We start from the raw sequence: 26,698 nt of genomic DNA on the forward strand, positions 1-26,698 counted from the left end.
GGCCGAGCTGCCGGGGAGGAGGAGGAGGAGAGGGGGTCCGGGGCGGGTAGGCCCACCCAGGGGGCCGGGCCGGGCGGGCGGTGCCGCCGGTGGGCGGCCGGGCGGGCAGCTGGGCGTCCAGGTTGGGGAGCCGGGGAGAGGGCGGCTGCCCGGGGGCAAGGGCCGCCTCGCCCACCCGCCATCCCCGCGTCTCTCCATGGGAGCCAGCCGAGACCTGCCGCCTCATCGTGGGCGCCTGGAGCAGCCCGGCGTTGGTCCTGTGGGGGCCCATCAGCGCCCCGGCACCTCGTTGTCTGAGGTGGTCCTTCATCCAGGCACCTGCAGAGCATCCCCCAGCACCATCCCACCCTTTGGTACTGGTCACCCTCCAATGAGACGTCTCATAAGAGGTTACGGTTAATCTATCAGTCTCCACGTCGGGGATGAAGCACGCTTTGACAGTTCATGGAGCAAGTCCCATCACGTGGAGCAGCGCTTTGGAGGTGAAGGGCTCCCTGTCTCCCACACCTCCTCCGTTGCAGCCGAACCCTTGCCCACAGGGCTGGAACTACACCCACTATGCCAGCTACTTCTGCCGTGCAGAAGGTCCGTCTCCCACACACTACCTCTGCACCTCCCTTCCAAGAGTTTTGCTCCAGACCTCACCGCTTCCAGCTTTGACAGTGCGGGCAGGCGGGGGCCTTCCCCTCGGCCGACTCTGTCAGCCCTCCTGTTTGGGTGAGAAGTTTGGGCCATCACGTTTGATGTAAAGTTCACACTGGAATCAACAGTTTGCACCGGTGAAATGAAATGTTATGGGTCAGGGTCTTTTTAGGGAGAACTTAACTGTTTTCAAGCCTGGGATTGCCTCAGAGCAATATCTTTTGCTGAGTGATACTAGACAGCACAGAAGCCGCTCCTGCTTAGCTGTAGGCAGCCTGAGTCTCCCCTGAAATGGACAGGAAAACTTTTCCCCCAGTCTCCCATGACAACTCCTGTACGGGCTTCGTTCCCTTCCCTGGGCTGCTGAGCACCTGCTGCCCTCCAGGTGCACTGACAAGACAGGGATGGCGAGGGAGGAAAGGAGCCTCGCACGTTACACATTTCCCTTCCAGAAGCCTGTGAAGCTTCATTAAACATTGGGCCAGTCATTTTGTTTCTATGGAAACAAAATTATTACTAATATATTATTTTAAAAACAGACACACGATTGACACTCCAAATATAGAATTTTAATACCATTCTGCGCCTGCCTTGTCTCTTAGGGCAGCGCGGATGCGAGGGTGGAGTTCACAAAGGGGACGGGACTGGCGAGGGTGCCAAGTGGCGGTGACAGCGGTGGGTGTGTTTGTAACCTGAGAGCAGGCACAGGCTGTCCGTCTGTCCGTCAGGCGCTCCCTTCTGCGGGTCTGTCCCACTTCTTTTTCCCCCACCAGCGTGGGGTGCCATGTTTCCTGCCTGCTGGCGAGAAAGATGAGAATGCAGATTAGTGATCGGGTCCCAGGACAAAGGGAACACTTGAAGTTTTATTTAAAAATCGTGATGGCACTGAATGTTAGATGCTGTCTCTCATAGTTTGGGATCCTGGAAGGTCTGTGCCTCGCAGGCCTCAAGGGTCCTTTCACACGGCGCCTGCTCTCCGTCCTGCAGATGCCAGGCTTCGTTGCCAGCCAAGGAGCAGCGCCGTGGCCGGTCGGCGTTCTCCTCCTCTCTGCTGCCAAGGGAGAGGCGGCGATCGCGGCGTGATGCGAGTGGGATACGGGAATGCCATGGGCTGCAGGCTGGGGTGGGTTGAGGTGTCTCGTCAATGAACGTAGTGATCTCATCTCGGAAGAAGCAGGCGCTGGAGCTGGAGCCCCGGGGCATCAGGCCCCCTTCCAAAAACTGCCGTAGGGTCGTCAGCTCATCTTCTGGGGGCCGCCGGCGGTGCTGGTAGTCATGCAGCTGAGGAGGCAAGAAGCCAGGGCCTCCAGGCTTGCGGGGGGTGGAAATGCGGATGTCGTCAGATGAAGACCACTTGTGTAGGAAGGATGGAGCAGAGCGGTGGGCGGAGAAGATGTTAGTCTCATCATGTGACATTCTCCGGGAGATAGGGACCTGGAAAACAGAGAAGGAGGCAGGTGATGGAAGACTTGAAGAGACAGAACAGGAGGGGAGTAGCTGAGGCTTTCTCAGAGAAGAGAGTCAAGAGGACATAAAAGCGTGGGAGACTGACAGAGAAGGAACTGGGTTTTGTGGCTGCCACTGCTAGCTCTCAGCTCACCTGCAGGTAGTGCACCTTGTCCTGGGGCAACAACATGTGGTGCATGGGTAGCAGCTTGATGTCCCGGGAGTCCCGCTTCACAGCTGCAGCACCATTCGCATCAAATCTCACTTTGCAGATCCTGCCATCGCCATAATCATCGCACACACCATCTGTTGGCAAAGAGGAGAATGGCAGTCAACACTTTTCAGCCAGGAGCGGAGCATTATCAGGGCACCTGGATGCCATCCTAATGCTTGTCTGACTTCTGCCGCCCTACTTGCAGCCCTCAGGGCTCACCTCTGAACAAGGACCTCGCCTTTCTGCTTGCAGCAGCACTAAAGCACCCAGAGACTGCCCTGTTTCTTCTGTCTTGCTTTTGAATTGCGCTCTGCCAGAACTTGGACCTTTGGATCAGCAAGTTGGGCCGAGGCCCAGCGTGTCACTTTTGTTGTGGTTTGGCAGCTGTACACATCATCTCTACTCTTGCATCTACTGTGAGGGATGTTGCACCAATTTTTCCTGGATGCCAGCAAGTCCTAAGGCAGCGAGTGAGTGGCAGAGCCTTCTCCAGAAGAAATTTTCTCATGGTTGCTGACTCCAAGCTATGACATGAATCCCACCTAGCCACCCACGACACCACTCAGGTCCTTCTCCCAAGGCAGACCCCTCTTTCCTCTGTAGTCTTTCGGGGAGGGGGTTAGTGAAGAAAAGTGACTGGGGGTGGTGAGGAGCTTACCATCATCTCCATCTTCCTCAGACATGATAGCCACGCACTGCTCCCACACGGTGCGGAGATCTGCTCGGTAGCGCTCGCAGGACCAGATGAAGGAGGGGAGCAGCAGGGTCTGCACCATGGAGCACCAGAGCACAGCCAGGACCATCCAGGTGGGGGCCGTATCATAGCGCAGGCTAAAAAAGCTCACGACCTTTGAGGTAAGAGGAGAAAGGATGCAGAGAGAGAAGACAGAAGTGGGGATCAAGGGAGAAAGATAATGGGAGTCAATTCTGTAGTACAACCTAAATCTGTCTGTAAAGGATTCGTCAAATAATCACCCTGTGCCCCTTTGAAGAACTTTTCCTGGGGTGTTGCCCCCAGGTTTGCCCGACCATATTCTGAGCTGTCAGATCTCAAACGTGACACCTGGTGTAAGTGTCTCTTCTTTCCTGTGCTCATTATGAGCTGGAGCTAAATAGGTGCTAACAAGGACACAGCCAACTGGAAAAAAAAAGCTGTGACTAAGCCTCTATTCTCTTAATGGTTCCCTTTGAGAACTTCCCCAGCTCTCCAATTTTGCAGAAAATCAACAAGCCAGACAAAACCTGAATGCTGACAATGACCATAAAAGTAGAAGGAAAAAAAAAATTGTCTGCAGCAGCTTTTAAAGCTAGTGTATCAGTTCCCCAGAAGCAAACTGGAGAAATAGAAATCTCATTGTTTTTACAGAGGTAGATCCCCCTGTAAGTTTGCAGAATAATTTCCTCTTCCTCTTAGCCACTTAAAACTTTCACAGTGGTTTTAGCTGTGTGGTGCGTATCCCCCAGGCTTAGACTTGTTTTAAGAAAACGCTGCTGCGGAAGGATGAGAGGATTACTGCCATCTTTTTAAAACCAGCCCCCAGAATAACACAGATTCGGATGTGGCAACTCTGTGGCTGGTGGACAGAAGGCAGAGTTTCTTCTCTAAAACTTGAGAGAAAAGGAAATCTAGTTTAATGGCAGACTCTGAAGGGAAAGGGAGAACTTGCTGCTTACCAAGATAGGCACCCCAGTGAGTGTGTCATAGAGGAAGACAATAGCACTGATGAGGTTGGTCATCTGCAAGGAGGTCTTGGCTGACTCAGAGCCATCCAGTGAAGACCTCCTTTTGCCTCGTACATCCTCCACTACAATGGCTGGTACATTGAAAGTGGTGTGTGCTGATGAAGAGCAGGATGACGCTTCCTCTGCCCGCTGATGGCGGCACCGCCGGCGTCTTCTGTGTGCCCACAGGGTCTGGTAGAAAGTGATACCCACGCACACCAAGCCCATGACAATTCCTCCCAACAGCAGGAGGCTAAAGCAGACACCAAAGCCCAGCCCTATCTTGCTGACAATGAACTGGCAGCCACGGGCATAGTAGCGCTCGCCGTTGTTGTGCCAGCCGATGGAGGGCAGGGTGGAGAGGATGAATGATACCATCCAGATACCCATGACTGCGTGCAGAGCCTGCTTCTTGGCGTTGCTCAGCCGGTAGTTGACTGGCCATCTCACCATCCACATCCGGTGGTAGGAAAGGGAGGCCACTGTGAAGCAGGTGGCCAGCGCCAGGGTGTAGTATGTGGAGACAAAGACCTTGCAGATGCTTTCGTTCCAGTCGTAGTCGGAGGACTCGCGCCGCAGCTGCACCACGGCATAGGTGGTGAGGGGAACTGCTGCCATGAGGATGTGGGTCCCAGCGAGGAAGCATAGCAGCAGCTCCAGGGGCTTGTGTTTCTGCTGTTTGGCCGTGATGCTGAGGATAATCCAAGAGTTGGCCAACAGGGCTAACATCCCACATGCCAGCCACCACAGGGAGTTGTTGTGCAAGGTGGACTCTGATTCAGAGTCCCCCATGCTGCCACCCCTGCTAGGCTGCACCCTGTCCCTGCTGCTGGGAGTTTGTAAGAGGGTCAGTGGGACTCCGCACTGGTGGAGCCACGTCCCTCCTCATCTGCTGCTGCTGTGGTGATGCGAGGTGTACGCACGCCGGAGGGGTTCCTCAAGGCATTGCCACCAGGTGCTAGGCGGAACAGCCGTCAACTCTGTCTCACTTTCAGTCCTGCCTTTCCCTTCTGTTGCTTATATTTCTTTCCCTCGTTCTAACTTTTTCACCTGTTTTTTCCCTTGTTCTCTTTCTCTCTTCCACCTTTGTTCTCTCTCTTTCTCATGAACGCTTTCCAGTGCTTCTTCCCTCAGTTGCTTGGGCTCACTTTCTTTTTTCCTCCCCATCTATTTCATCCCCCTCCTCCACTCTTCCCCTAAAGAAAAAGCTCTCCTTACTTCATGTGCCCACCAGGCACCTTCTGTCTCAGGGACCACCTTCTCCTGGCACTGGTGAAGGCCACACGCAAACAGGGACTGCTGGGGACTCCAAACAATTTGGTAGTAGCAGGTGCCTGCTGCCCAGTGTCCTAGTCAATGAGGACCTAGCCAAGAGCTTCAGAGGAGACGGAAGGCAGGACAAAAGGTCCTGCAGAAATGGTGAGGGAGGCGCATACACTGTGTGTAATTCCCCTCTCACCAAATGCCACGCTCGTGGCCAGGTAGAGGTTCCTGCCAAGGCAGTCAGAGAGCCATCAGCGGAGAGTGAACAAGATTCAGAGGGTTCTCTATCCAAGGCCTCACGGCACTCTCACTACATTGTCCTTTTTGCTGTCCTCCAGGGCTCAGCCTGCACTTTCAAGCCTCCCTGCACGGCGCAGGGCAGAGCTGGCAAACAATAAGGAGATGGCAGGGAGAGGAAGATCCTTTTCAAAGGTTCCCTTGGAGATTCAGGGCACGAGGTTCACTGTAGAAGAGAGAAAAGAGAAAAAGTAATTTAAGATCATTCTATCTCCCCAGATCTCTCTCTTTCTCTCTCTCTCTTTGCCCACACAAACACCTTGTCATGATTTAGGCTGTGCAGAGCACTCCTTGTGTCTTTCAGGGAACAGAAGAGCTGGATTTGCAGCAGTTCCTGTATACTTCAGGCCAGACTCTGGGCCCCCAGCAATTCCTTCCAGTGCTGCTGAGACACCCAGAGCTCCCTGCCCCTTCCAGTCTCAGGCTCTGCACCCAACGCGTTACTAATGCCATTTTTTTTAACAGAAGGTCTAACTCTCATCGCTCCCTCCATTCTGGTCCTGCCCTCCCCACGCACCCGCTGCGACCCCCCCTCGCTCCTGCCGTACAGTTCCCACAGCTAGGCCAGTCTTTGGACCTCAGCTTTTCTCTGCCAGTGCTCTGGACTGCCGCTCCCGTCCCATCCCATCCCATCCACGGTGCGTGCCACTGCTCCAGCGATACCCTGCTGTCCCACAGTCTTGAAGCACAAGTCTTTCGGCCACACGGCTCGCCCACCTAGTGCGTTTCAGCTAGAGCAGCTCCGGGTCTCCAGAGACCCCACGGTTACAAACCCAGCCAAGACAACTGCTAACCTAGTCCTGAGACTACTCACCTTTGCCAGTGACCCCTGGTCCTACCAGCTCAAACCCCCTCTCCTGGTCTTCATCTATAGGGGACGCCCAAGCAGTATATTCCAGGAAGGTATAGGCCTGCTCCATGCCTCGACCGGAGCAGATGTAAACTTAGTCTTTCTGTGGATGGATCGGTGTCCTCCCCCCAAATCTGAGCTAGTGGCTCTCTTCCCACCCCTCCCCTTCCTTCTGCTTCTCTGTACTTTCTCACCCTCTCTGTAACCACCTGAGGCTTTTCCTCCTCTCCTCCCTGCTTGGAGCAGTTTGTCATGACCAGATTGGCGATGCTGCCGTTCTGCCCTGGCTCGTATTTTCCCCCCCAAGTGCCATCACTCTTGCAGTTAGGCCTGTGGCCTCTGGAGACAGTTACCACGCTAGCCGGCCCTGATAATCCCAGGGGAATGAATTTCCTTGCAGCATCTCCTTCTGCCGCCCTTCCCACCCGGCTTGTTCTGGGTGGCCCACGCCGTTCCCTCCAGGAGGCAGGAACCCTCCCACCTCTGCTGGGTTTGGGGCCCAATTCTGCTCCGAGCCACCGTCCTGCAGCTCCCAGGGATGGGAGAGCCCCGGAGCTGATGCAGAGATGGCCAGGTCGGGGAAACCCATCCTCACTTGGCCCTGCTCCCCGGCCAGAGCCCCCTCCCTGCTTCATCCCACCACCCATCCCACCAGCGGGAAGAGGACAGACTCCCCGGGGCTGGTGACTCAGGGGAAGGCAAGGGCGGGGGGATCCGCGGGGAAGATGACCCAGAATAATTGTAAGGAAGCGGGGAGAAAACCGGGGTGCCGGGGGGATGCGGCCGGCCCGAGGCCGAGCTGCGGTGCTGCCCCCGCCGCCCCCTCCCTTTGCCCCCCGACCGCCAGCCCGGGCACGGCCGCGGGGGACCGGGCCGCCTCCGAGCCTCGCCGGGCGGCTGCGGAGCGGCGCGGCGCGGCCGGGGCTGGGTCGGGCTGGGCGGGGGCCGGGGCCGCGGAGCCCGCGGGGCGCCCCGGGGCGCGGCTGTGCCCGGCGGCGGCGGCGCCGCCCTGTGCGCGGCGGAGCGGAGCGGGGGCCGGCGGCGGGGGCCGATCGCGGCGGCGGGGGCCGGAGGGACCCATCTTACCTCTCGCCGGAGCAAGCGCTGCCATGGCGACGGGCGCCCCGCGCGGCTGTGCGCGCCTCTGCCCGGCTCTGCCGGCCCCCGGCCCCGGCCGCCGCAGCGGACGCCGCAGGCAGCCGGCCCCGGCCCCGCGCTCCGGCCATCCGCCAGGCGGGGCGACGGCGAGGGGCGAGGGGCGGGGAGCGCCGGCGGGGAGACGGCGGCGGGAGCACCGCCGGGCCGAGCAGCCAGGGGGCGGGACGGCCGGACGGGCGCGGGAGCCGCCGCCCCGGCCCCGGCTCCGGCCCCTCCCGGTGGTCCCGGCGGGCGCGGGGTGACGGGGCCGCCTGTGTCGGGGTGCGGGCGGCTTCCGGAGGTGGTCTTGGCCAGGGCCCGGCCACAGGGGCTGCTGCTGCCGGGCCCCGGCCGGCCCTCCCCCTCGTACGCATCCCTCCTGCCCCACGGGGCAAGGCTGGCCATCCCCAGGAATAGGAGTTTCGGGACAAGGCGGCACCGGGCTCCCGTTCCCAAAGAAAGAGGGTTGTGAAGAGGCACCCTAAGAGCTTCAAGAGAACAAATGCCGACATGAAGGGACAGGCAAAGAGAGAGGGGCCTGCAAGGGGTGCTTGGAGAGTGGGGTGCCCAGGACACCACCCCCTGCCCAAGGCGAGCCATGGCAGCAGAGCTGACTCGGTTTGCTCAGCTGCTGTGGTGGCCTCTTCCATCGCCAGCCAGCAGCGTGGTCCCACGAACAGGGAAGGGGGAAGAGAAGGAAGGAGCCAGAGCAGGAGCAGTGCTCAGAGGAATGGGTTGGCCGTGTCGGAGGGATAAAGCTCCCCCTCCAGCTGTGTCATGTCAGTGAAGGCTATCTTGGCTTCATAAGACAACAGACATCTCGTGTTCCTCAGTGACTCTCCTGCTACACCTTCCTTGTCCTTGTTCCTTTTAGGAATTGATGTCTACCAAAATCTTCACACTCCTCCATTGGAACTGGGGTGGGATGGGAGTCCATGTTTCTGGGCACTTAGGGTACAGCTGCATTAGCATCGGTTTGGATCAGGAGAACATGAGCAATTTAGGTGAAAGGACCTGCAAGGAGGCTCTGAGGATAATTGCTTAGTGTTAGGGATAGTCTGAAGTAAGCCCCCAAACATTTACAGCACAGCCACTAAGTCCTCAGCATCAGTTGTTTTCTTCTACAGATCTGCTCCTGCTGCATCACCCTAAAGTGGACCTGACCCTGTAGATCCAGAGTCTGCTCAGCTTTAACACCCGCTCCGACAGGGCAGATTCCACACATTGTTCTAAATACTGTCTGAGGTGATCCCAAGCGCCTTGGATACCCAGGAACTTCATCTGAGGTTTGTATGGTCAGCGGCAGGAGAGACTCCTGAGTAAGAAAGCTGGAGGTACTGCTGGTTCTTAGGCGCAGGGGCAGCAGCAAAGGCAGTTCCAGAGGTATAAAAGAGATCATCTCGAAGACAAGACCTGTTTGCATTGCACTGTTTTTTAGAGACAGTGAGTAGATTCAGGAAACACTAGAATAGATCTGGCTTTGCGTCAGGTAGGTGTTAAGAGATGTTTTTGAGGAAAGCAGGTGGCAGTGATGCTGCTGTGCTCTGGCTATTCTTTGGTGCGTAGGAACTGCCATGGTGAACCAGCCCTGAGGTGGTTCATCTCAGTGGTCAGTCCAGCAATGGCGGGAGCCAGGGACTTGAGAAGGGACAACTATGGCTCCCGTCAATCATTTCAGCGCCTATCATTTGCAGGAGGTTTATGCCTTGAAGTGAGAAGGTCTGTATCCACAAATGTAAGCATTGTGCAGCTCCAGTTGTGTCATTTGTATGAAACACTTAATGTGATAACTTCCACATTACCATGCTCTTCTGATTCAGAAGTTGAGTCTCCTTAGTGTGAGTTGTTAGCCTGCCTGCGTGGGTGAATAAATCCTCTTGTTATCTCAGGGAAACAGCAAACCAAGCTTCCGGCACTTTCTGTGCTGCCTGTCCGCCTCAGTTCCGCTCAGGTAGGGATGTTCTGCAGCCCCTCGTCTCTTGATGGCTTGGGCTACACCTGACAGAGATCGGTGAGCAGAGCTGCATGAGGACAGGTCCTCCTATCTCGAGGAAGCTTCTTGTGTTTGCAAATGTGGCTGGGTTCTTAGTTTGAATGAAAGCACAGAATTGAAGATTTACTGTGAAGAGGAATGAACTCTGTGGGAAGGAGAAGAGCATTTACCCTAGGGCTGTCGTTCTCCCAAGCAGATGCTCGTCCATCCATCTCATCTCATCTCATCTCATCTCATCTCATCTCATCTCATCTCATCTCATCTCACCTCATCTAAATGGATTCCAAAGACTCTCTTTATTTGCCTAGGATTTCCAGACACCTGGTTTCCCTGGTTTTGATAAGAGATGGGTCACAACTGCATATGTGCTGTATATTGATGGTGCACAGGCGAAAGAGCACCAGTGCTCGGATCTGGAAATCCTGAAGCCCCACGGAGCAAGATTCCCTGTGAGTGCAAGGTTCCCTGTGTACCTAGGAAGTCCAGGCTAAAAGTGAGGACACCACCCCCCCCAGCCCCCCCCCCCGGCTCATCTCCTAGAAGGATTCACAGAGCTGGGAGTCATTTTTCATTCCTACAGAGCCAGGCTTGATGTCGGACAGTGATCTGCTGTCTAAAGGCTCAGTAGCTCACTAGAATATCCCAAGGCATCCAGGCCCAAAGAAGCACCACTGTTACAATGGCAGGGTAGGAAATATTTTCTGGAAAAGTTCATTGTATAAAGATCAGTTATTTCTGGACAGCAGCTCTGCAGGTCCAGGGAAACGCTCTTCCCAGAGGTGCCCTGGATCCTTAAAGGAACAGAGCTCATTAACCAAGAAACAAACACCGGAATCATAAAAGCAAAAGCACGAACAGAATAGCCAAATTCACTTCACAGGGCTTTTGGTGGTTTACAGCTCTCACTCAGGACTTTGATAGCGACCGTGGGAGGTTTCACATGTGTTTCTCGCAGGTCATGGATGCAGTTAAATCCATCCCTTGAGCCCCAACATGGCTCACACAGCCTCTTGTGGGGCGACGCTGGTGTGCTTGCTAACAGGTCTCCTGGCATCCTTCCTGGCTTTTTGAGCAGGGTGTGGTTAATGGCTAGCAAGAACCCAGCCAAGCAGACACGTTAGCATATTCCTGCGGAAAAGACAGTGACTGCAATGTAGATTTGTCATATCCAAACCTTAGGTTCTATTTCTAGCACCGTACGGAAAGATTTAGTGAGATTTCTCGGATAATTCATCTGCAAAATGGGCAAGTGATAATAGCTCACACCAGGGGACAGACGACTAATGCTGGTCATGAGCTACACAGAAATATGAAGGGTTTACAGTCTAAAAACTGGGGTTTGGACTTGTCGATGCCCTCTTACAGCTGAATGTTTTTCCTCACACAGCTGGGCACCTTCTAAAAGATTTTTTTTCCTCTGCCACATACATAAATATTTGTATATGATATTTTCCTTGAGAAAAGGAAGTACCAGGGTAGGCTCGTCAAATGCACGTTTGTTATGAAGCTGCATGACATTTAGCAGAGGTGTATATACCCTCCTGCTTCCCCCATTCCCCTACCCACCCGATGAGTGTTCTTCTCTTCTGTATGTTACTGACCTCTTTTTCATCCCTCCTGCCCTTCTGGCCTCACTGATATCCCAGTGTAGCGAGCTCCAATCTGTTAAGGATGTAAAAATGTCACTTCAGAATTTAATTGCGCCACTTTCCAAAATTACCGAACACTTACTTGTTTGTTCTCATACACAGAAAGGATAATTAGGAGCTCTTGAATCATTAATCTGGGATGAATGATTTATTTTCTTTGGATTTGTGACACAGAATTGTGATTTTTTTTTTTTTACTACCTGTTCCCCTAGCTTGCCTAGGTATTCCTGAGGTTTCTCAAGACCAGAACAATCTTTTTTTAGTTCAGAAATAGGCTGGGATTTTAGGACTGCCACTGACATGCTGGATGCAGCTGGCTCATGCCAGGGAAGCTTTCTGGCTCCCAGCTGGTGTGGTGGCCCCTCAGGAGCTGTGGTTCTCACAGAGCCAGTGTCACTGTTACTGCTGTTCATCTCCAGGACCTCACCTCCACACAGCACACAGACAAACTCAGAGGAGGGACTTGCCAGCACCGGAGCCCAAAACAGGCACTTGGACACCAGCAAGCTGATGCCGAAGCATTGAGGAGCTGGGGTTTCTCCTCTCTTCCCTTTTGATTCCTTGCCAGCGAGGCAGTCTCTGCCATCACCTCTTATTCTACTGTTCTCTAGTTCTCCCAATCTGGAAGTACCTCTAAGGCTCAGCCAAGCTGGCTATAAAATGAGCAGGAGGAGAGCCAAAGACTTCTTCAGGGGGGATGCTGGGGAAGGATGCTGACACGCATGGGGCAAAGGCAGCCCGCTGTGGTCTGGGGGTGTTGCTCGGATGTGAGCGCGCTAACGAACCCTGAGACCCCTCCTAGGAAGCACACACTTGGGAATACTCTCAGAAAGGAACTAGTCCAGAGCTGAGCATCTGCAAGGATCTGGTACTTCTGCTCTACCTTCACCTCCCAGATGGGCAGATAGAAGCTTCTCTCTCTCTGCAGCTGCATTAGGCTGATGAGACACTCAAATGGATGCTGAAAACTGTTCTTTTTTTTCTCCCCCCCTCTCCCCCCCGAGATAAATAGAAATTAGAAGAGGCTGAAGTGCACAGCTTCCTCCCTTCGAGACCTTGGGAACATGCGAAGAAACACACAGGGTCATTTGGCTCTGAAGGCTGAGGGATGCGAGTGCTTCGCTGCAGAGCCCGCGGGGAGCATGAGTCACATGGACTGCCTCGGCAGATCCGGGCTGACAGCATCCACCGAATCACCGCCTCCCGTTGCACTCAAAGGGCAGAAATAAACTGGGAAGCAGGAGGGGCGTGGGGAGGTAGGGCTCTGGGCCGAGGTTATTTCAGCCTGTGCATTTCTGGTTCAGCAGAACTGGACAGGGCAGTGTAGCCTCAGCTGTGTCGAAGGCTCTTCCTCCGCTGGAGCAAGCAGGTCTGTGAGTCCTGATGGGGGACCATGCATCATAGGTGGCTCCAAAGGACTGGAGTGTGTGCTTTGTCCCTTCTGCAGCCCAGAAACGTGGGGAACAGTAGTACCAGAAAGACCGACACATTAGGGAAAAACAGCACTTCTCAGTTTTTTCCAAACTCCTGCTTTCTGTGATGTTTCCACATCACTGCACAGAGCTCTTGCTGCCCTTGTCATTTTGTAAGTATTGCCATGCATGTCCTTCTGAGTCCTGCCATCGTCTCAGGGCTACTCTGATGAGCTGTCACCACATGGTAAAATATGTCTGTCATTGTGTTTGCTGCTTTGTAGAGTTGTACAAGGCTGTGGTTTGCATCGCACAGAGGAATTATTCCATTGCATAGTGTAGATACACCCTCGCCACACTGAGCAAAGGGGGAAGTCTCCTCAATGCCTCCTGAGAAGGAGGACCAGGATACGTGCAACGCAGCCTGTAAAGCCCTGGGATACCACAAGGAAGGGACCACACAAAAGTGATCTGATAGGGACACCTGGCTTCTCATCTCTGTCTTTTGTTTTGTGCAAGCTTGTTCTTATCTGTCTGAACCTCCACCTCCGTACTACCTTGAAGCCCACACTGAAGCTTTTAGTATTACACTCAGATGGAAAGCAAAGCCCATCTGGGACTCGCTCTGTGGATGACTTTTCTCTCAATCAGGGCAGCCTGTGCATCTAGGGAACAAAGCATGTCGTCATGTGAAAAGATACAGACAGGAGAGCTGCCAAAAAAGGAGATTTATGAGCTTGGAGCCTAGAGTAGTTTGTACTTAGAGGTGAGTTTCAAGTAGAGTAGGGCAGGGTCATGATTGCTGAGATCGGGAGACCTACTGAGGAAGTGTGCAGCATTGAGGAAGGCTTATCATTCTTGTTATGCCGATCCAGAGGGGAGAACTGGAAGCTGTGCATCTGTGGACACGGCTGTGCATTTACAGGCATCCCAGCGGCACCATCACATCCGCTGTAACGCCGACCAGGCCACCTGGAAACAGGTGGAGGGACCTCCTGCATCGATGGTGGGGCTGGGAGCCTGACCACACTTCGCAGGTCGGTCCCAGCTGTGAATGGGGACATAGGCTTTGGTTGCTTGTGGGGACGCAGCATGCCTCTTCCAGCCCTTGGAAAAGAGCAGAACTGGGGTTGCTGAGCTAAGGGTCCTGCACCCACTGGCTGATCCTCTTCCTGAAAAAAATCAAGACTTGTGTTTTTAGGTACAGAGGTGGTTGGTTCAGCTGCCAGAGCCTCGGGTGAGCACTTGAACTGCTGGAGATGGCTGCAGTGCCAGAGGAACTCATGGTGGATGCTCACCCAGCTTGCTGCTTTGTCCCACCCAGGGATCTGGTGGTACAGGATAATCCCTCTGCTCCGGACACCTGTGTGAGTGGAAAGAGGAGCAGACTTGGGTACTTGAGGAGAAAGGTCTGGACTGCAGGAGCAGAGGTTGGTTTTGGTTGAGGGGACTACGCCAAGCACTTTATCGTGATCGTGATATTGACCACCACTGACCCTGTGCTCATTTTCCCTCATACAGCTCCCCAAACTGACCTCTCCTTAAGACCTGACGGTGCCTTGTTTAGCAGAGTGATGGGCCTCAGCTGGCTCCTAAGCTACACTGACAGTCCAGGGACAGGACAGGAGCAGGAGGAGTGACTGCATGCACTGGGATATGCACCAAGGCTTTTCCAAAATTAGTGGAGCTTTGTGTGCACAAGCACAAGCTATGGGAAGGAAAATGGCGCTAGCACGAGCCTTCGTCACTCCTGTTTGTGTGAGGACGACGGTGGAGGAGCAGGCATGACCCTGCTGGTGGCCCACACCTGCTGCCACAGCTGCCTGGGGGATACGTCCCCACTCCAGGGGTGAGATGGGGTTGTGTGTGTGTGGGGGGAAGATTTCCCCCGTCTCACAGGTGTTGTCTCCGCCGTTGTTGCCACCTGTCTTTTCACCCTCAGCAACGGTGGGATGCTGGTGTGACTGCTACAGAGAAACCCTCACCTCTAGCACCAGGGGTCCTGCGGGGGGTGTCTCCTCCACGGGGATCCCTTCCCACAGCCCAGAGCCCCTCTCTGCCTCTCCCCAGCAAGCCCAGCGCAGGCGAACAGACCTGGAGCGCAGCCAGTGGCAGCTGTAGGTCCTCAGGGCCTTTTTGACCCGCTGCTAGCAGACAGTAGAATAACTTCTATAAACACAAGGCTTCTGTGTACATATTTTAACAGTACTTTTCTTTCAGGACATTCTGGCAACATCTCTGCAACATGCTTTTACTCCCATCCTAAATGTCCTGGGCTTTTCGCTCCCTCTTCCCATCTCCTTGAGACAACAGGGAGCCATTTTCGGTGGTTTTCTCACAAGCATCTCTTCTCTGCACCCTTCAGGCTTGCACAGTCCGAGGCTGGCTTGTTCTCCTAGGAAATGACTTTGTCACCCTCTTCCCATCAACATTCACAACTTCTTCAGGCTCTGATTTCCAGAAGCCATTGGTATCCTGACCTGCCTTCCTGACAAAATTAGTCCTGAATTAGCCCGCTGCTCACGGTGTTTTCACTTGTGCATTGGTTTGTTGTGGGAGAGGGGAAGACTACAGGCTGAGGGATGGAGCTGGGGCACATGGTTTAGTGATGGTTTTTTTTCAGAGCTAGGTTGATGGTTGGACTAGATGACCTTAAAGGTCCCTTCCAACCCAGACAATTCTATGACACTGCAGGGCTCAGACTGCCCAGGAAAGGCAAATGAGGATGGACGGGTTTCACGGAGAGCAGAGGGCTGGTATGTTAAGGAAGGCTCATGGCAGCCAGGGAGGTGGGAGATAGTGAGGATCAGGATTCCAAATCCTAGGAGGAAAGGGAGAAGTGTGGATTTGAACCAGATGAGAGTGCCTCGGAAAAAATTTAGTCCAGCTTGCAAAAAAAAAAAAAAAAAAAAGAAAGAAACCCAACTCTGAAGTAATTTATTGTAGCTCAGGCAGATAAAAGAAGCACATAAAATCGGTTCCACAAGAAGGTCAAATCAAGTGCATGAGCAAAATACAAGCATATATATATATATATGTGTTTATATATATTCTATTCAGTATCTCTCATTATAGAATTGAGGATCAATCTTCACCCTTAAGGGTTTCTTGTCTTGTCCATTGGCTCCTAGCCAGACAACATCCCTCCACAGCAGTAGACTGGGGGAATGACAAAGGAATAAAGAATTACATCAGAACAGGAGAAAGGGAGATGGATTCACAGAGCATTATGGGCTGGCAGGTGCTGAGGTACAGGCAGAGACTTCATCAGTCCTTCTGACTCCAGTGCTGCAATACTACTTATTCAGCCGGCTGCAAGAGAAAAGTATTATGTGAGTACCAGTACTGTAGAGGTGAAAGGTTCCACTCAGTCACCTCAGAGCCAGCCAACCCCGACTTTTCTTTTGCTTAGTGTGGAGAATGGCTGTTTGCCCCTGTAGCTGAGGATGCAAACAGTTATTTGTGCATCCACACGGCTGCGGTTTAGGTTTCAGTTACACTGAGCTGCTTACTTGGCAGAGAGAGTTAAAGAACAACTGTATCAGCACTTGTATTGCATAGATTTGTCTAGTTTTTGATGCAGTCGTATAGGCTTTGTCCTCTCCTTATGGGGATTATTTTTTAACCTTGATAAAAAGTAGATGAAAACAAGGTGAATTCTTTGACACACGTTGCACTAACCAACTCCTCACCGCACACGCACCCCAGCTATGAAGTAACATTCGCCAATAAACATTCTCACTGAATTCTCAGTGACAGTGAAAATAAAGTAAGTAAAAACTATCACAATTTGCCCCTGTCACCAGTGAAAATGAAGCAGAAGTACAGTTCTGTACCTATGCATTCATTGAATCGGTTCATGCATCATCTTAGCTCTCCGCTTCCAGTGACAGAATAGCTGCCAGTGTTTCTTCAGAGATGCTATAGTGCCTGATACCATAATAAGCTTAAAGACCTGGAAAAAGGCAGCTACTCAGCTGAGAAATCCTTGCTCCCATGAAAAGGGCCAGGACATGATGGTGTATTTCATATCACCCAAGGCCTTTAGGAGAGGGCATGGTTCACAGTGTGCTGTGTTTTTCTCCTCTTTTTCCTTGCCCCCAAGAAGTTATTGGCAATTTTCACAAATTGCAGTCCAGCACTGTGCTAGCAGAGCTGGAATCACATTATGGACATCATGGATTTTTAAAACTCAGCTTTCATCCTTGAGCCTGGTTGTGTGCCTTCTACCTCCACAACCTCAATATCCAGGTCCCAGATCCACTGTGGAACTCATCAAAGGGCTCTGGAGCTCCTGCTTGGGTTTGGCCAACTCCTCTTCAACATCAAGGGAATTCAAATGAAAACTCTCTGCCCAGCACAGTGCTACCATAGGTTTGGAGCATAACAGGAAATTCATTAAATATCGCTCATAACTCTTAAACATGACTTAACGTGAGTAAGAGCTGAAAATGATGAAATGCAGCTGTACTGTAGCACTAAGCAGGCCCAAGTTCCATTTTTCCCCCACTTGACCATCAAGCTCCCCTGTCTTGAAAACAGACTCTTTGCCCATTCCGGATGCCCTCATTGCCACTTACTGTTGACACTGGCATGTCTTGTTTTCCAGCAAGTGTTGTCTTGCTTGTATCATCCTTTTTGCCCGTTTCTGCCAGGAAAGAAGGGATAAATAACGATTGGATATTTTCCTGCTTCAAACGCTTTCTAACGATTTGCTTTGAGTCTAAGAACTGACCCTTTATGTGTTCTGCCCTGCACCCAGACAGAAAAATCAGACTCCTCCTATGGTTTGGGAAGACCTGTCATCTCTTCACCTTTCACAGGGACCAGGGCACTCACCCTTCTCTGCTGCCAGTTTATACCACTGACGATGCACAGGCACGCTAGGCCAAACACCAGCACACTGCCTGCAATACTTGTTCCAATTACCACATAGCTCATCCAAACAGGAGCTTCCTCTGTGGAAGGAGAAAAGTATTCAGTGACAGATACAAAAAGAACTTTAAGGCTTTTGAGTGGAGGCAGGCACGTTACACTAATTTCCATACCCACGAGGTAATTAAGGCTGATCTTCACTTCATCGTCTTCTATGAGGCGACAGTTCCACAGACCTGCCGCACTCACGTTCACCTCCACTTTTGCTTCATTCTGCTTTGACTTCCTGACGTCCGCCTGAGTCCCATTCACACGTTCCCAGTGCAAGTGGGCGTTGGGTGGGAGTTGACTAGATACCTGGCAGATCAGGGTCATCTTGGCCCCTCTGGGGAGTGGCCCAGCAGGGTTAGCTGAGACTGTGAAGGCAAGAAAAGGACATGTGAGTGAGAGGGTGGGAAGACGGGCCCATTCATACTCTTGTGGCTTCTAGGTTTCTGCAGTTCTTCATCTCTTGACCCACTTCTCTTTTTCTCACCTTTCATTACCACCAGCTCTATCATGCTCTCTGTGTGTCTTCTGTTGTACGCCAGCTGGCACTGGTACTGCCCAGAATGGTCGAAGCGGATTTTGGGCAGTTTCACTTCTATGTTGCTTTCAGATTTCCTTTCAGGTATCTCAAACCGAAAGTGGCTGCTTTTTTGGGTCTCATGCATCTCTCCCCGTGCTGTGACATTGAAATCAAGTAGCTCATGAGGGATTGCATTTTCCTGTTGTGTCCATTTCAGTTGTCCTGTGAAACCTTCTTTCCATATTATCTTCCGGAAGTTCAGATGCCATGACAAGACGACAGTGCTATTAACGGTTGCATACTTTCTTTCTGAGTCTGGATTCTGAAAACCTGAATTCAGAACAGACAAGGAATACTGAGACAGCGAAAGCCATGGCTACACTTCCCCATGCCCACCCTTGATCTGGAGAGATGCACGCTGTGCTCAGTTAAAAGAGGACTTGAAGGGAAGCCACAAGATAACCCAGGAAGCATAAACAATTAGTGTCTGATGATAGGTTTAAAGAGCCAAAGCTCCCAAGCTCACCAGAGCTGAGAAGAACAGACCCCAGGGTCTCTCTCCCTGGGGTCTGTTAGGGCAAGCCTGGAGAGGAAAATAGGAGCAAGCGTGGGACAGAGCGCAGGCAGCAGAGCAATCCCCAAGCTGCAGTGTTGGAAGCCCTGGGAGATTGACCCTGGGGCACCATTGCTTGGGATGCTGGAAAGTAAAAGCTCGTCTCGTGAGCTCTCGTGAGGGAGCACTGGTTCCTGAGCCTGTGTGTGAGCTGCATTTTTGTTGTTGCATACCTAATACCTTCACATCAAAGGCGATGTTATGATTAATCGATGGAGAGACTGACTGGACGCGACACATCCAGGTCCCACTGTCCGTAGCCTCCAGTTTCTTTAACACCAGTATGTATTTTTCACGGGTGTTGTTTTGTAAGAGTTTTGGTCTTACTGTGCTACTATTACTGTTAAATAATGCGAAGTCGAGATTGGGTAGAGGATGGGATGAATTTTGCATTATAGTCAGCTGGGGGACTTCATTTGGCAGAAAGTGCCCACCTGAAGAAATTGTCACTGTAAAGAGAAAAAGTGCAGCCAATAAGTCAACTCCTCGCCCTGCGAGAGAGGGACAAGTATCACAGTAAAAAGAATGTGGAAAACTTTGTGCCCTGGAGATGTAGGAGAAATTAATTGTAATAGCCCAGGCCAGAAGAAATGGCAGCTGGATAAAGAATCCCAGCAGAGATTCTCCAAGATCTGCAGTCTCCCGGTCTCCTCCCCCCTCACCTCCTCATGGATAAAAGACCTTTAATCACTCACATTCAAAGACATGCAGTGAGATACTGACTGTTTGAGAGCCATATTCACAGGTGTAGATGCCAGCATCGGAGAGCTTTAAGTCCGACACCTTCAGATCTTTACTATTGGGGATGATTTCAGATCGATCGGTCATGGTGGCTTTACCTTTTGAAACAATAAGCTTGGTTAGGAGGAAAGAGGTTTCTCAGCCATACACTGGGGAGAAGGGGTGATGAATTGGAAGCCTCACCTTTCAAAGATGTAGTTGTATACATCCTTATGACAGACTTATAGTACCTCCAGGTCACTTTTGTGTCACGAGGTACCCCTTTGCAGTTCAGGACCACCAGCTGGCCTGCGACCCCAATCTGTAGTTCATTTTTCTCACCCATAATGGGGATCAGACCTGAAAGACAATACCCACCAAAAAAGGCATACATTCACTTTCTGAAGGGTGGCTCAGTGAATACTTCCCATCCCTCCAGAAAGATGCAGACATTTCTCCTCCGTTTTCCAGATACTGGGAAGACTATCCTCAGTTTCTGAATTTTACACTCTTTTGTCTCATTAATCAATCCCTTTTCTTTTCAGCTCCATAACTTCCCTCCACTTTGGGCTCTTTACCCAGCTGACGGCTATTCTGTTTCACATACATTCAGAAACAGGGAAAATTACAGTGGTTGTGGTGGATTCACCACCATTTACAATTTTGAGATGTCAACAGCTTTACTGAAACAACCTTTTTCCACTGGACAAGTTGTAGTTATCCCACTGGTAGCAAAAACAGAACAGCATACACCAGCCCTCCTTCACTCCCCGGTCAACACCTGAGGCAGCACTGGCAAATTTGCTCAGCCCTTTCTTCCAATTTTTGCATGGAGCAAGACTTAAAGTCCAGGAAAAAGAAAGGACAAAGTGAAAAAGAAACAAGAGGGCTGGCCTCATGCCAGGTTCCTGTTCTTGGGATGAGGGCTGTGTGACAGTAAAAGAAGTAGGATGTATAAGGTTGAAGAAACATTAGGAGTGGTGTCTTGGAAGAACCACTTCCTTTCGTTCACTGTGAAGAGGATTTCTGCAGGAGGCCATAAGAGGAGATGGAGTTGCCAGAGGTACAACTGGGAATAAGGGGGTTATGGTCTTCTGCCTCACTGCTGTTAAGTTCTCAGAGCTGCCTAGCCTGAGAATCCCCCAGGTGACCCTTGTACAAAGAGCCACAGAAGTGCAAAATAAAAAGTTTATGTGAGTTTAATGGAGGGTTTTCCACAAGTTACATATTTCTCTAAGGGCATGGGTAATCTGCAACATTGCCAATACAGGTTTTCAATAATCACACACTGGACCACAGAAAATGATGCATTTGTCTTAAAATGTGAAATTATAAATGCTATTAATAAGAGTTGGTATATTTTGCTTTGCTTTTGGTGCTAAGGTGCATAGATTTCCAAGCTTTCCTCTGCAACCAGAGGAATCAAAGCTGACTATGAGAATACTGAGAATAAGGTTTGCCCTTATTCCTTTCTTGGAAAATGAGCACTTAAAAGTCCACCTAATCTTATAACATTAGCAATCAAACTGAGAAAACCGGTAGCATCACATCTGTAAAGGCGAATCTGTCATGAGAAACACACAAGTTTTTGCCCAGGCAGCTGGAAGGAGTGCGGAGGGCAGTATTTTCCACTCTGTGCTCAGTGTGCAGGATCTGGGCTGTGTTTGGCTCAGGACATGGCTCTGCCCAAAGGACAAGTCCCTCATCAAGCATTTCTTCATATTCATACAATTTTTTGTGAACTTTGACTCTGAATTGCACAATGCCTTCCCCAGCTGGTGGTCTTGTTCTTTCATGGCAACATTGTCCGAGTCACACGCTGGTGTGTGTGTCTTATGCACTCACTGTCCCTGCCTCTCCTGCTCACCCCTCCGGTGTGAGGTTTAAAGCAAAGTGACAGGCACCCTGGCTCCCACAGGAATCCCACTCCTGCGTCTCTACCAGGCAGCTCCCCAAACCTGGTGATGCTCCAGACACCCAGATTTCAGCTGGCAGGCTCGGCAGGCAAGCTGGGAACAGCCTGAGTCCCAGATCTTGAGCTGTGCTTGTCGCCTCTGAAATAACAGGGTACGGATCTAGGGAGCCCCTCAGCTTCTAGCCCCTCTGTCTTAATCTCCACTGCACGGCCCCCCAGACAGCTGTTGGGCAGTGCAGGTGGGCCAGGAAAGATAAGAAGATAGCTGTCACAGCTGTGTCTCTGGAACGAACCTGCTCTAAGCCGTGTGAGGTATGTTACATGGCAGATCAGGAGGAGCCTAAAAACACCCCAAAAGTTGTGAGGCTCATGGAAAGGCTGTAAGAACTGGGAAGGTTCGTTGAGCTGAGGACTCACCCAGGTGCAGAACCAAGAAGATGGCAAGCATGCTGCTCACCACCATGCCGCATGTCTTCATCACTGCAGGAACGCTCCTCCCTGCTGTGGACCGCAGGGCTGGAAACGCTGTCACTGCCAAGGGATGCTATCCTGGAAGACCCAAATGCTCTGTTAATAACAGTTGATTTTCAGACCTCAGTGGATGGGGCCCATGTTCCCACTCAGTACCCACCATCCTTCAGTGCAGTGAAGCGGAAACTCGTTGGTAAAGTCACCTGAGCCCTGTGTTTCAGCAAAGAATCCAGCTGCAGTGTTCCCTCTAGAGTTTGGTATTAAATGTTTTATTTTACTCATCCCTAGGTTTCTGGCATTCACTGGACTGCAGGTGTTTATACTGCTAAGAGTTCTGTGCTTTTTTTACTTCTCTATGGTGGCTTATCATCGCTCTTGCAGCAATTAAGGCTAAACACATACAGGGCTGCGTTAACAAGAGCACAGCCAGCAGGATGAGGGAAGCAATTATTTCCCTCTATTTGGCACACCTGAGGTCTCATCTAGAACAGAGGATTCAGTTTTGGGCCCCCAGTACAAGATGGATGCCAACGAATGGGACAGACTCCAATGGAGGTCTACTGGGACAGTGAGGGACTGGAGCACGTGATATACGGGAAGGGACAGAAATCTGGGTTTGCCAGGGAGAAGAGACCCATGGTGGGATCTTTTTTTAGTCTCCCTCTAATTAAAGGATATTACCTAGGAGAAGGAGCTGCATTCTTCTCAGAGGTGCACAGGAGAGGAACACAAGGCAGCAGCCACAGGTTGAGGCAGGGAACTCCTGACTAGATACCAGGGAAAATTTCTTCCCACTGAAGGTGATTTAGCATTGGAATAGATGTCAAGAGATGCCAGGCAACCTCCACCCTTGGAGATGTGCGGAGGTTCCCTGAGCAACACGTTGTAGTTTTAGAGTTGGCCCAGCTGTGTGCAGGAGGTTGGACTGCAGACCTCCAGAGGTCCCTAAATCTAAATATTTCTGTGCAATTTCGGGATTCTGTGATTAAGGCCATCTTTAGGCTCTCATTAATATTTTTGCTTAGTGTTTTTTTTTTTTGTCTACTTATTTCTTACCTTAAAAATCTCAATAACCACCAAGTCTGGTGTTGTTGCAAAGACTTGCTTGAATTCCTAGGACTATTCAACTAAAAGTCTGGGGAAAAGGCAGGAATGAGGTCAGAAAGAAGAAGTTGCATTGATGGTATCAGAACCTTAACTGAGAACTGGGAACTAACTGTCATGTTAAGGTGAGTTATCAAATTAGATGAAGTATCTGACTGTAGCAGAGATCAAGTGCTGGTACCAGCTGCAGCTGGGTGGGCTCACAAGGTGAAGGAGACCATGGCTGCTGGTGCGTGGAGACTAGCAAGCTCTAAACCAAGGCATATATCACAAAAAGGAAGCCAAGCAGGTTAACCGGTCCAGGAAGCAAGCAGAAAACAGTGAGGTGACCTCACCTCTCTGAAAGCAGGCACTCCCCATGCCAAGAGGCCCTTGGGACAGACCTTTTCTTTTGCTTGTATAAGATGTCAGCCCTACGAAGACTTGTCCCTGGCAGGCATCCACCATCCCTCAGACAGAGACCTCCAAGGGGCCTCTTGCTGCCGGGGTGGCTGAGCCAAGAGGGGAAGCTCAAGGTGCCATGGATCCAGCCGATGAGGCAGGGGGGCAGCTCAGAAGCACCCCACCTCCAAACTCAGTACTGGTCGGGATGAGGCAGAGGCTGGAGGATTCCAGGTTTGTGAAGGGGAGCTGGGGGGTTGTCCCTGTTTGAAGTAAAACCGAACCAATTTTCTGTTCTGTAACTTTACATCCTAGCTAGGCCTCCTCTAACTCTCTGAAATTAACGGCATATTGTGGAGAAAACTGCTCGTTCTCAGAGTGATAAGACCAATGTTTGTGCTCCATGCCAAGGAATGGCATGCAGGGAGGCCCTTGCTTACACTTATTGCTATAATAACCAAGGGCAGCCAATTTCGTTATTTGCCCCCTTAGAGGGTCAGAAATGGAAAAAACGTAGAGGGGTCACATCGGTGGGGAGGAGTGGACAGGACAGGTGACCCAAACCTGATCAACTGGGGTATTGCATCCCATCTGCCCCATGCTCAGTATAAAAGCTGAGGGATCAAAGGGTCAGCCCCTTCCTGCAATGGCCGACATCCGGAGAGGACTCTGTTCATCTGCCTTTGATCCCGATCCGTGTGTTCCTGACTCCAGAGCTGGAATCCAGTTCCCATCCGTCGCTGAGTCCAGTCTGGGACTTCCCCAGTGCCTGCCGGTGACGTGACTGTCATCCTGGGAGCTTGATACGGTTTTGTATATATTGTATCTATTTCATTATTTTCTTCTTTATTTTTATTTTAATATTAATTCTTCATTAAAGTAGTTTAGTTCATTCTAAACTTCTAAATCTCCTTATCTCTTTCTCTTCCTCTCTCCTCTTTTGGGGAGGGAGGGGGAGGGAAGGGCCATCTGTCGGTCTGGTTTTGGCAAATTCAGCCGAAACGATGACAGGGGTGCTGTGTGAACGCTGACAGGATACAGACAGGTCAGAAAAGGTCTTACGGGCATAGCTTAACATGTAAGGCAGGAAGTTCAAAGCTGGAAATGCTTCTAGAAACATGCGTAGGATGAGGCAGAGTGCTAGAGTTACAACGCACGACAGAGAAAGTAGTGTAAAGAAAGGGAGTATGGGGTCATCAGGAACCAGGGAACTTGGGGAGCGCTAGGGGGACTGTACAGAAAGCATGTGCTTGCTCTAAAGCAAGAGAGGCTTCATTTAAAGTAAACCAGAACCTGGCTGCTGACATATAAGGTAAGAACTTTTTTAAACAAAGGTTGGGGAGAATCCAACAAATATAGATGAGCATATTATGTGGGCTGAAGCATCCGAAACACAAAAACCTCCTCAAGTGAAGGGTCAGACAGAAGCTGATAGAGCTCAAGGAACCAGCAGGGGGAAGCAAGGTGAACAAACCAAGTCCTGTTTTAATGGAGTATGGGCAAACACTATGGATGCTACTGATGGAGAAAGTCAGATATCAGAAGCAGAACTGATAAGTAGTGGGGACGTGGAGGAGAGATCGAAGCCCAAGGAGTTCTGGATTCCTAACAAAAAAATTCACACCGGTTTTCAGAGAAGTCAGTAGTAAAACTGGTGGGAAGGTCACTCAGCTCAAGCTGATAATAGAAACCTCCTTTCACAGGTAGCTTGATACACCGAAGGCTGGAGTCATAATGGGATTGAACTCAAAAGAAATACAAGAATACTTTTATACAATATTTATATGTACAATGTGCAATATTAAATATAATAGGATAATTTAATATTGAAATTAATTTAAATGATCAGAGCACATGAAACTATCAAAGAGTAGATGAAAACATCAGCACTACATTTACAGAGAGATCAGGTCAGCATAACCGACAATCTGACAGCTAGACAGATGTACACACATACACACATGAAAAATACAGGTGCGAGAGCTAGGCAGAAACCATGTGCACCACCAGAAGAGGCATAGATGGCAAAGGCACAGCCAGAGAAGATTTGTGGCTTGCCTCGTGTAAAGTGAAAAACCCATCCCATCCCCAGGGAATATCTGCATGAGCTGTTTTGTGCAAAAACAGCAAAACAAAGGAGCCGGTGCGTGTGATTGGAGACCACTTCTAGCAAGATGCAGTAGCAGTGACCAAGCAGTTTGCTGGGCGATGCTACAGAATAAAGAAAGGGGCAACAACAAGGCATCTGTATGCATCTCACTCTGAAGAAATATCTATAACTGAGAACTGGCACAGGGCCCTGCGTAAGAGCCATTCCTGAGATGACAGAAGAAACCTCCTCCCCACTGTGATCACTGGCATCACCTGTCCCAGTGGGAGCAGCAGGAAAAATCAGCCCCCACTTTAAAGCGGTATCTACAAATTAACCGGGTCAATGCTGGGTTTCAAATATTTTAAGTCATTAAACTTTTTATAAAACCTGAAGATACTGGAACAGGTAAAAATTAATGAAATCGCTGAGTCACACCTCATCATTTTGTTTTGGCAGGGAATCTCTATTTTCCTGTCATCTTATGGCTTCAGTTTGTTCTTCGCCTTCTTGCTAGCTGGTTACTGAGTGAAACCACACAACCAGAGCACCGTGGGACTGGTGAACTGCTGACCTTGCACAGCTTGGTAGATGCAGGTTGATGCACCTTCGTTTTTCTGTTTCTTCTTGAGGTTTCACCCGTTTTGCATTCCTACTTCATTCACGCTAATCTTTGTATTTCTGTGTCATATCTCTACGATGTTTGCCACCTACATCTTACAAGTCAGCAGGGAAAATGGGTTGCCTTCAGCTAGAATTTCTTTCATACACTTTCTCTCTCCCTGTTTATCTCTACTTCTCATGCGTGCCACTTCCTATTTTCCCCCTGCCTTTCTATCTCCTTCTGTATCCCTCCAGGTCACATCACAGGCGATGCTACTCTGGAGTTTACAGATCTCGGCGAGCAAGGCTCTGCTACGGTAACTGAGCAAGTTGCTCTCATTAGCAGATGCCTGTAGCAGACCTGCAGCCTCCTTACAAGCAGCCCAGCTGTATCTTATGGTGGCACTCATAAATTAAGTGGTGTCAGGGAATGTCCCCAGGCACTGGAACACACTCATCAGTCCTGTTAAATTGCTAGAACATCTCCTGACACATTTTTGGCCCAGGACAACTCTCGCTCTCCCAAGCAACTCCCGGGATGCATTTAGGTGTTAGCAGGGGCCAGGGACCACTCCCATTAGGTGGCTGGCATGTAGCCAGTTCATTTTAGAGGTTAAGTGAGTTTAATAGCCCAGACCGTCTCATGCCAGTTGGCCTCTGTGCCAGAAACAGTCCAGGCATACTTGATTTATTAGCACGTCTAGCAACGGAGGAGCAGGGCTCCGTCCCAAGTG

General features: G+C 50.9%; 2 protein-coding genes across 2 annotated transcripts; both read right to left on the reverse strand.

Annotated features, from left to right (window-relative positions):
• Positions 1-1,191: 1,191 nt before the first annotated feature.
• Positions 1,192-4,816, reverse strand: GPR162 (G protein-coupled receptor 162). Its single transcript, XM_074155834.1, has 4 exons — positions 3,977-4,816; positions 2,961-3,150; positions 2,243-2,394; positions 1,192-2,076 (listed from the first exon to the last, which is right to left on the reverse strand). Exons 1-4 carry the CDS (start codon positions 4,814-4,816, stop codon positions 1,549-1,551), a joined length of 1,710 nt encoding a protein of 569 aa, XP_074011935.1. The 3' UTR covers positions 1,192-1,548.
• A 2,306-nt stretch (positions 4,817-7,122) lies between these two features.
• CD4 (CD4 molecule) lies at positions 7,123-21,794 on the reverse strand. Its single transcript, XM_074159596.1, has 10 exons — positions 21,734-21,794; positions 19,606-19,761; positions 19,377-19,520; positions 18,855-19,130; positions 18,036-18,398; positions 17,674-17,916; positions 17,465-17,583; positions 17,206-17,273; positions 7,521-7,950; positions 7,123-7,443 (listed from the first exon to the last, which is right to left on the reverse strand). The coding sequence occupies exons 1-10, from the start codon at positions 21,792-21,794 to the stop codon at positions 7,123-7,125; spliced, it is 2,181 nt and encodes a 726-aa protein (XP_074015697.1).
• Between the last annotated feature and the right edge of the window lie 4,904 nt (positions 21,795-26,698).

Source organism: Numenius arquata, chromosome 1 (genome assembly GCF_964106895.1).
Source record: "Numenius arquata chromosome 1, bNumArq3.hap1.1, whole genome shotgun sequence".
NCBI lineage: Eukaryota > Metazoa > Chordata > Aves > Charadriiformes > Scolopacidae > Numenius > Numenius arquata.

Excerpts from the sequence above, each read along its gene's own strand:
- CD4 (XM_074159596.1), bottom strand. The coding sequence starts at position 21,794 with ATGAAGACATGCGGCATGGTGGTGAGCAGCATGCTTGCCATCTTCTTG. Across the intron at positions 17,584-17,673 it reads CAGCCTTAATTACCTCGTGG|AGGAAGCTCCTGTTTGGATG; the intron begins GTATGGAAATTA and ends CTCCTTCCACAG. Across the intron at positions 7,951-17,205 it reads AAGACATGCCAGTGTCAACA|GAGGGATGCGTACGAGGGGG; the intron begins GTAAGTGGCAAT and ends CCCGTGGGGCAG.
- GPR162 (XM_074155834.1), bottom strand. The coding sequence starts at position 4,816 with ATGGGGGACTCTGAATCAGAGTCCACCTTGCACAACAACTCCCTGTGG. Across the intron at positions 3,151-3,976 it reads TCACTGGGGTGCCTATCTTG|GTCGTGAGCTTTTTTAGCCT; the intron begins GTAAGCAGCAAG and ends CTTACCTCAAAG. Across the intron at positions 2,077-2,242 it reads ACAAGGTGCACTACCTGCAG|GTCCCTATCTCCCGGAGAAT; the intron begins GTGAGCTGAGAG and ends TCTGTTTTCCAG.